Raw genomic sequence first — 9603 nt, 5'->3', positions numbered from 1 at the left:
GTATCAAAATTAAAGTTTTTTATATATATATATATATATATATATATATATATATATATATATATATATATATATATATATCCTGAGCACACAGGTGTATGGGAAGTTAGCCGAGCTGCGCCGCCCGGGGCAGCGCGCCCCAAGCGAGGGGCGCACGGGAGCGCACGCTAAAGACTGCGGGCGGGAAGAACGTCTGGGGAATTCACGGAATCACAGAATCGTTTCGGTTGGAAAAGACCTCCGAGATCATCCAGTCCAGGCTGTGACCGAACCACCACCACGTCAGCTAGACCAGGGCACTGAGTGCCTCGTCCAGTCTTTCCTTAAACACCTGGGGACGGTGACCCCATCTCTGGGCAGCCCATTCCAATATCTAATCATCCCTTCTGTGAAGAAATTCTTCTAATGTCCAACCTAAACCTCCTCTGGCGCAGGTCTCCTCAAGACTTATCCCTAATTTAATTTTCCCGCTGAGTTCTGAAAGGACCGCAACCACGGCCAAAGCAGAGGTTACTTTAAAGAAAAAACCCGAAGTAAAACAACCACCAGCCCCTGCAATTGGCCCGGTAGCGCCGCCGACCCGCCCGCTGGCTCCGCTCCCCGGGCACTGCGGCGCCGCCGCGGTTGCCTGGAGACGGGCGCGCGGCGGCGGAGCGGGCCCAGGTACCGGGGCTGTGGGGAGGCCGCGGCCGCTCGGGGCCCAGGTACCGGGGCTGTGGGGAGGCCGCGGCCGCTCGGGGCCCAGGTACCGGGGCTGTGGGGAGGCCGCGGCCGCTCCGGGCACAGCCGCCCCCGGCGGGCCCGCGGGTGCCGTGGGTTGTTCCCGGTAGCCCCGCTCCTCACGGCCCCGCAGCCGCGGCGCCCCCCCGGGCCCCTCTGTGCCCGCATCCTCCCCAGGGCCCCGCTAAGGCTCCCTCTCCTGCCCGCCCTGCGGAGCGCCAGGTGTCCCTTGCCTGCCCTCTGCTATCCCCGCTAAACAGGAATGAATGTCCTGCAGCAGGGATAGACCGCCCCGTACTTAATCTGAAATGTGGGACTTGTTGGCTTTTCTTTAGCATGTGTGAGGCAGTTAATTTTATTGCCTGTTGCATTTGTGGTACTCTTCTGATACTAATTTTTATGGTTTTTCTTTACGCTGTAAGTTAATAAGTAACTGGTGATGTCACCTGCTCTTATTTCTGCTTAGTAGAAACCTGGTAACCTTTATTCACAGGGCAGGCTTTAACAGACTTGAAACTTTTGCTTGCATGTGGCAGAGCTAGGATATGTGGATCATACAGAGGGCTACTTTAGGTGTAAGATTGTAAATTTGATTTATTTCTCCTAATGAAACAGGAAAATACTTTGCATGTGTGCAACACAGTAATAGTGAGGAGAACAATAGCAGGGCTCCTGTCACCCTGATTTTTTAAGATTTCCTAAAACCTTCTGAGTTTACATTCTTGTAGAGAACTTTCTCACGCAACTTTCTATAAACAACCTATTGTTTTGCATTCTTTCATAGAGGCAGAGAAATTTGATAGACTGGTAGTTTGTCCAGTGTCTTTGGAGAGGTGGCACGTTCACCCTCCAATCCACTGGCACTTTTTGAGAACTACAAATGATTGGAGTCAGAAAAAATAGTCTCTTCATCGTGACCAGAGCTGTGGTGCGTCGTTTTTCCTTGTGTCCTCTTGTGACAGGCTCCAGTCCATCTCTTTTCTCTCTCTGATGAGGGAGAAAGAAGACAATGGGGATATGATAAAGAAAATGCTTTGTAGCTTTATCCTTGCTGTCTTGGTCTCTGACTGGCAAATTATTTATATACTTAACTGCTGTGAGAATTGATACTTTTTGTTATTCTCCATGCTCGCAAGTCTTCAAGCTGTTGTAAGAGCAGCCATATTCTCTAGTACTTTTTATTTTTTCCTTGGGATCTTGGGTTGATTGCCTAAACTGACTTTTATTACTAATTTTCTAGTGCTGATGGATAATGATATACAGACAGCATTGGTTTCTATGCCTGATTTACACTTGGATATTTTTCTTTCTGTATATAAACACTATAAAACTTTTTTTTTAACAAAAGTAAGTTTTGCAAGACTCTCCTGTTTGCCCATTTTGTACTTGTCAGTGGCCCAGTAAATTGCTGATGTACTCTGATGTGGTCTGAAGGTAAAAAGGAGTGCTGAGAGAGATGTCTGCTGTTTTTCAAAAAGAAATGAAGGATTCAGAAAAAAGTGCTGAGGAGACCGTGTTTGAAAGTGAGTTAAAAAAACAGGACTTGGCAGATGGGAGGAAACTAGACACATCCAAAGCAGAGCTAGACCTGAAGAAGATGTCTCAGTATGGAGTTCCTCGTGGCAAACATCCCTCATGAAACCCGAATGCTGTAGCTGTGTTTTAGACCAGTGCTACCCCCAGGTCACAAAGAGCAGACAGTGCAGCCTGGAAGGCTCACAGTGCAGTGCTAGGAGGAGTCAGGATTGGAAGTCCTGGGAGAAACTGAGTTCCTTCATGTGGAATGAAAACAACTAAAGGAATAATACAATTTCTCCTGAAAGAAAGACCAAGTGTTGTTTTTTTGTTTTTTTGTTGTTGGGTTTTTTTTTTTTTTTTGGCCCATCAATGGGTACACCTTTTCTACAGAAAAATTAACATTAAAAAAAAATTAACAAATTCATTCATTTGGAATGAACCAGAAAAATAAAATCCTGCAGAAGTAGCACAATGTAGAGATAATTTTTTAATCTCTTGCTTATTGCCGGTACTAACAGCACTGCAGTTTTATTCTGCAGTTATAGTTCCCTGTAGTTCCCTATAGTTTCTACATAAACTGAATTAGTGGTCAGAACTGGTGGTCACTCTTCTGTGGATTTAAAAGCTGATAGGGATGTCATTTAAGCACGCTTAAACAGTTAATGGTGGGGCAGAGACAGCTTAAAATAACTGTTGGATATGTTCTGTTTTCTAAAGTCAAACTGTCGGCTGCATTTTGATCATTATTTAATTTCCTGTATTTTACGCTGTTGAAGTGTCAGTCACAGTGTTTTTGAAGGCATGAACTGCATTTATGAGGCTTACACATTTAAACATCTTCTTTTCTGGAAAGAAGAAAAGTGTAGGATGACAAAACAGGAAGAAGGTGGTGTCATCTCACTGAATTTTTTTACAAGTTAGTAAATAAACACCCATTTGATTTAATTATGCTGTATTTTGAATAAATGAGACAATTGTCTGAGATGAGAAATCACTTAATATTCAAATTTACTGAGAATTTTTGAGAGGCTTCCATGTATAAAGATTCTGTGTGGCAGCAAAATTGACAAACATTTTAGTTTTGAAATAACTGAAGTTATACACCTGAATGAACACATTTCTCCATTCTGTGGCTTTTGAGAACATAGCTAAGAAAAAGGCAATTTGAAAGAAAGTGGAACTTGGCTGAAATTCCCAGCTTGTAGCACTGTCCACTGAAACAAGGATAACATGAATTCAGTCCTGACTTGGAATGAGTTCCTGAGTTCTTGGAATTGATGAAACTCATGTGGATCTGGTACAGTATTTCAAGTCAGTGTCTTGATTTACCAGGACTAGGAGGAAAATGTACTGCCCTGGTCAGGCATTGGCAGAAAAAATATGATTGCTGACTATTTTTTTTTTTCCTCACTAGACTTGTCACACCAGTTCTACTTGTCACTATCTCAGTTTTCAGTATCAAAAGTCTTAAAGCTTTTCCTATTTAGGAAATCTGTTCAAAAAAACCAGCCAACTCCCCTCAGGAAAATAAAATCAACATTCAGAGAGATGCATGCCTTTGCCATGGTGAGACTGCACAAGAGTTTTCAGGATCAGCCAACTCATGAAACCCGGAATCTGTAGCCAAAGTAGACACGTTATCCCCTTGAACCTCTTCTGAGTCCTTAAATTCAGGTTTTTCTTTGGCACAGTGCTTGAATGCCATCACAAAAATGTGCACAGTGGACATTGCAGTATCTTTCTTTAACTAGAACCCAGATATCAATGCAAGCGGAAATGTTCACATCCTCTTTCAGCCTAAAGCATTTTCCAGATAGGAATTAATTTATAATGAAAACTATGATAGTCTTAATTTTTAGAAGATAAATGATTGCTAATTAGTTACAATAATTTGAAATTTTATAGCTCTTTTCTCTGTGGATATCAAAACGCTTCGCTAAGATGGGTAAGTATTATTATCTAATTTTTCACAGGAGATAACTGAGACAGCCAGAGGTGAAATGGCTGATACAAATTGTACACGTCATTACTGGGTCTGGAATTAGAATTCGGGTCTCTGAACACTCCACTATCTATTTATGCAAATAGTCTATAACTATTTCTTCAACTTCGGTGATATCTGTTGTGTTACCCCATTAAAAACTCATGAATTTCATTTAAATATATTGAGATATATTGTTTATATGTTTTGTTTTATTTTCATTGGTTTTCTAAATGTAAAACTTTCTGCTTGTCTATTTTCAAGTTTTTCTCAGCACTCCTAAGGGATAATAGTTCATTTGTAATTCTTATGTGAAATTATGCAGGAAAGTCAGATTCTGGCAGATACTCAGGATTTTCGGATGAAGATTGGCTATATAACAATAAGAATGACATATCTGAAATATTTCTTTGTCCTTCTTGTGGGTGGCATTTTGTTAGGACACTTTGCCTTTCCTGAAATATCAAAAAAGCCTGAAATTCCTCAAAATATTTTTTCCCAATGGATTCTGACCCAGAGCTGGAAACGGGAAATGCATTATTAGGGACTTCTTAGTGGTATCAATGTAATGATTATAAATGAAGAGGGATTTGCTTACATCCTGACCATATTTCTTATTCTGAGTATTCATGTTTCTTTATATACAACTTCTGAATTTTCTGATTTTGGATAGTTTTTTTTCATGCTGTAATATTGATGCAAAGTTGCTCCAATGTGCATTTTAAGGTGTTTCATTTGGAAATGGAGAACACATGAAATAAAAGACAGAAAAAAATTAGAGTAAGAGCAATGCTTATGCTTTTTTGCTTCTTTTTGAGGCTTTTGTAAAAATGGTCAGTGTGTTTGGTTTTTATATGACAAATTTGGACCTTTTCCACTTCAGAGGAAAATAGTAACTAGTAAAAATTGTAGCACCCTGAAAAGATTATCTGAAAGATGAAAATCATATGGGGAAGGGGTGTTATTAAGCTGTTTAATTTTTAAAAAATGGTGTTAACTTTTAAAATTTGTTTACCATTATCATAAAATGTTTTGAAGAAATTCCTTTTTTTCTTAAAGATTCATCTCTCTTGCTTTTCCCTTCAAGATATTAGGTGATCTCAGAATGTCTATCTCTGGATATTTTTGTGAAGTCCATCACAAAGGTGAAGGAATAGCCTTGTTATCTCAAAAGCAGATCTCATTCCAGTACATTAAAGAGAAGCTCAACACATTTAAATCATGTCACTTCCCACCATTACACAGTATTTGGATGAAAGTCTTGCTGTAGCAATTTATTCAGAGCCTGGAGTCCTAAAACCTGAGCCAATTAATTCACTCTACAAAGTAGGAAATATCTTTGGGTTATCCATATTTGTGTACAGGCAGAAGACAAATAGCATCTTTGGGAATCTCAAAGCATTTGAGAGGAAATGAGAATGGTCTAAATGGCAAACAAAGGCAACAATATTAAAGGTTTGTCTTTACCACTGCCAGGGAGAGAGGACATCCACATTTTCCAATGGAAGAGGAACCAGCAGAAGATGCAGAGGCAGATCTCAGTGGTGAGTATTTCTCTGTTATATCGTGACTTCAGTACTGAACCTACAGTAACTTCTGGCTTCCTCCAGCACTTACCCCTTTCTTACTTCAACTCCAGTTCCTGCTCTTGGTGTTGCCAAATTTTATTTTTACTCTGGTCATGGTGAAGTTCTGGACTAAGCCCTGTGCCTGCTGTTCCTGCTGTGCCTCAGCTCTCAAAGTCCCTCCCCTGAAAATGCTGCTTAGACCTGTCTCTGTAGGTAATACTGAAATCAGGTTTTTACCTCCACCAGACTTTTTCAGTCAGAGGCCAGTATTTTTCTTTTTAACATATTTTTCATCTTGAAATGTCTGTCCAGTGTCTATTTCAGGTGTCCTGCATGCCATCTAACACACTAGATCCAGGTGATGGATGGATGCAGCATGAATAACAAAGCCACTTTGGAAGGATTTTTTTGATGCATTGCTGCACTACTTTTGGCATTTGTTTGATCTTTGTATTACATCTTTTTTTTTTTTTCTGTTATAAGATGTGTTTGTTTCTTTCCTTGTCTTAAGTTTTAAATTACTGGGTTTTGGAAGTAAACTTCTCCTGACACAATGCTAAATAGCAGGAAGTCTGTAGTTGGACAGAGGAGATTATTTTACTACAATGGAACTATGTATTTATTTAATATGGCATGTATGAGCAAATTAGTCAAAGGAATTAATACCTAAGAGGATGATACCAATTATACTTTGCAAAAGAAAACAAAACTAGTGTTTCAAGGGAATCACCAACTGCAAAGGAACAGGAGGAAGAAGGCGAGCAAGTGGAATCAGACATTGAGAGCATTGCTGAGAACTGGTGTTCACTGAGGAGATGTTGGCACAAACTTAAAGCCCCCAGTACTTTCTAGTTTTCATTATTTTTAGTTATTATTAGGAACAGCCTAACAACCTCAGACTGTAGTCAGTTACAGTGATTGAGTATTTCTTCTCCCTTTCAGTTGGCTTAACTTCGCTCTTTGCCTGGCTGCTCTCTGACCCCTTTGCTTGTTTCTCATGGCCCACCTAGGAGAGAAAACAGTCAGGACAGCATGAAATGCTTACAAAATAGATTTAACCTGAGATAACCAACTGGAAACTACTTTTAGCGAGTGCTTATGACTAGTTGGAAGTCGACAGTATTGTGCATCGCAATCTAGTGAGGAACTACACTGGGTCACACATTAGCAGTTTGCTTTCTTGAGGACAGTGGTGTCTTCTGGTTGTCCATTATGTGAGGTTTTAATAATTGTTTTGTGTAACAATATGCATTCAATAGCTACTGAAAACAGACACTTTAAAATTTGTTTGGTTTCTAAAGTGGAGACCTAAATATCAAGTAAACCTCAACTGAACTGCTTTAGTAAATCTTATGGTTTTAAAACCGGTATTTTTCAAATGGTCTCAAAATTTTTCTTGTTTAAATTCTTCAGTTTTGAATATTTACAGTGAAGTTTTTAAAAGCCTGAGGGAGTATTTGTTGCAGACTGTGCCAGGACAAATAGTTACTAGGACATGGAACCCTTGTTTTGAGGTAGGAAGTATTGATTGTTCTGTCAAAGGGGGAAAAGAATTGTGACTCCTTCCTTTTTACGGTTAGGTGCAAATATCAGCAACTAAACCAAAACATATGGTTGAGTATAAATTTCTGTTATGTTCCCACTTGTGAGGTGCAGAAGACAATTTGGACAAACAAGATAATAGTCAAGTATTCTCAGAACCACAAAAAAGGCCTGAGGAAGTAAAAAAGAAAATAGCTGAAACCTTCTTCTACACGTATGAAGATGTATATTCAGGACCATATGCCACTGGCGACACTGAGATACCCATTGACCTTCTTACTTTTAAGTATCCTTTCTGTTGAGCTTGTGCAAATTCAAAGCTAATGATATTTAATACACATTCTCAAAATGGTATAGGTCAAATTTGGAGTAGCCTTTGTGGCATTAGTGGGATACCTTTGGTTGAGACGCAGGTCAAAATCCCGGCCAGTTATGGTTCTGGGTGAATTTAATCTTAAGTTTTGTCTTGACCTCATAAACATTTCTTACTGGGCATAGTGCTTCCTATCAAAAGTACTCCTGTAGAACTAGATCATGGAGAAGCTAATGTCACCAGGCAGAAGACTAGCATTAGAATATGCCCTGCAAAGCTCTCCCTTTCTCTGTAGCCACACGGGTGTTCCCCAAGAAGCTGAGGGTAGGGCAGAAGAGCTCCTGTGTGCCTCGTAAGGGAGAAGTGGGGAAGGAACCAAGTATATTTGTGTTCTGGTGCTTGGAAGATCTAAACTCATAGAATGAAGGAAGTGGTGCCCATCAGTTAAGAGCTGCAATAAACTTTTTGGTAGGTATAGTCAAGTAGGGTGGGATAAGATATGTGACTTTTATATATGCTGATGGTTTTCTCTGCAGACACAGTTCAGTTGCTATTGAAGACTGGATTTTCCCTTTTTTACATCTGCCTGTAAACAATTAAGAAGTGAGCTTGAAAACTTGCTTGGTTTGATCTCTTGTCTGTTGAACAGTTCCTGGTAATCTGATGCACATCTTTTACGTTTCATTTGAAATGAGAACACTGATAAAATATTAATTTCTTCCAGTTCGAAATGATCAGAAGCAAGAGATGTACCCATAGTGGGGATGAAAAAATGGGATATGTACTTCAGAAGGCCTTTACTTGTGCCTTCCTTTCAGTTATAGAGTCAAGATATATTTTACTTTCACTGTGTACTGAAGGAAATTATCTCCTGCCATCAGGCTTAGTCACTAGTTTCAGTATTCCCATTTCAGTTTCAGTTTAAGCATTTCTATCCACTTAGCAAACTGTTTAGAAAGCTAGTGTCTAATCTTTTCCTTATTGGACTGTTCCCAGACATTCTTTTGGATATGACTGTACCAGACCTGTAAACCTGATGATAATGGATAGACATACTGTGGGGTATATAGCAGGCAACCAGGTGATCCTCCAGAACCTGAGAACTAAGTATCAGAAACACGTCCGGAGCAGCTGTGGTGGTGGCATTGGGTTTATCACAGTATGGCTTTTGTTTCTTGTTTAAGAACTTCAGTTGCTTTCTAGGAAGAAAATGTTTGCTTGGTTGTGGTTGCCAGATATGGGAGACTTCTACAGTTGCACATTCATATACATAGGAAAGTATATTGTATTGATTAAAGGAATGTGTGGATCATGCAGCATGGGCTTCTCATCCCATCAATATAATTGGGAGAGAACAAGTATCTGTACACCTTAGTCCCAGCCTCAGCTACCTAAAAGGACTGACAAGTCTAGCTGGGATTATTTTTACATTCTTATTTAATTTTTTTGGCTCACAGCAATTCTTTTATTTTTTTTCAACACTTCATCTGTCCTAATCACAACTGATACTAATATAGAGTCTTACTTGCAATTAAAATTTAGAAAATCAAGCTCCCACACAAATGAAGAGAAAAAGCATCTGGTTTCACTCTAATAAACTTATCAAGAGCTTGAAATCTCAAGTTCTGTCACTGAATTTGAAGCACCTTACCCTTACCCTGTGAGAGCTCTGCTATCTCCCACTTTTATTGCACATGAGCGAGCCTTTCAGACTACCAGCCTCAGACTGTCCTGCTTTATCGTAAGCAGCCTTTTCTGGGGAATCAGTGTACATTTTTACACCTTCAGAGTCATGTCATTCAGGATAGCTTTTCTGCAGCTGTCTGCAGATGTAGAAGTGGATGGCTGCTGACACAAATGCTGCTATGGAAAGATTAGCTAGTGGGTTGAGTGAGGTAGGAATAGTAAAAGGATGCATCACAAAGCAGATTGTTTCACCGTTTGTCATGATGCCACAATAT

At 39.9% G+C, this 9603-nt stretch overlaps 1 protein-coding gene across 12 annotated transcripts in view; it reads left to right on the top strand.

Moving 5' to 3' along the window:
- Positions 1-588: 588 nt before the first annotated feature.
- CFAP44 (cilia and flagella associated protein 44) overlaps positions 589-9603 on the top strand; it is a 42362-nt gene continuing 33347 nt past the window's right edge. For 3 of the 12 annotated variants that reach the window (XM_068181068.1, XM_068181061.1, XM_068181073.1), the window contains exons 1-5: positions 697-745; positions 5307-5364; positions 5696-5763; positions 7438-7615; positions 8639-8801. In XM_068181068.1, the coding sequence (XP_068037169.1) occupies positions 5721-5763; positions 7438-7615; positions 8639-8801 (384 nt within the window). In that variant the 5' untranslated portion in view covers positions 697-745; positions 5307-5364; positions 5696-5720. The other 9 variants (XM_068181065.1, XM_068181064.1, XM_068181067.1 and 6 more) reach the window with 9 other exon arrangements.

Source organism: Anomalospiza imberbis, chromosome 2 (genome assembly GCF_031753505.1).
Source record: "Anomalospiza imberbis isolate Cuckoo-Finch-1a 21T00152 chromosome 2, ASM3175350v1, whole genome shotgun sequence".
Taxonomy (NCBI): domain Eukaryota; kingdom Metazoa; phylum Chordata; class Aves; order Passeriformes; family Viduidae; genus Anomalospiza; species Anomalospiza imberbis.
Note: the sequence above shows the minus strand (reverse complement) of the source record. Positions and strands in the feature narration are given on the sequence as shown.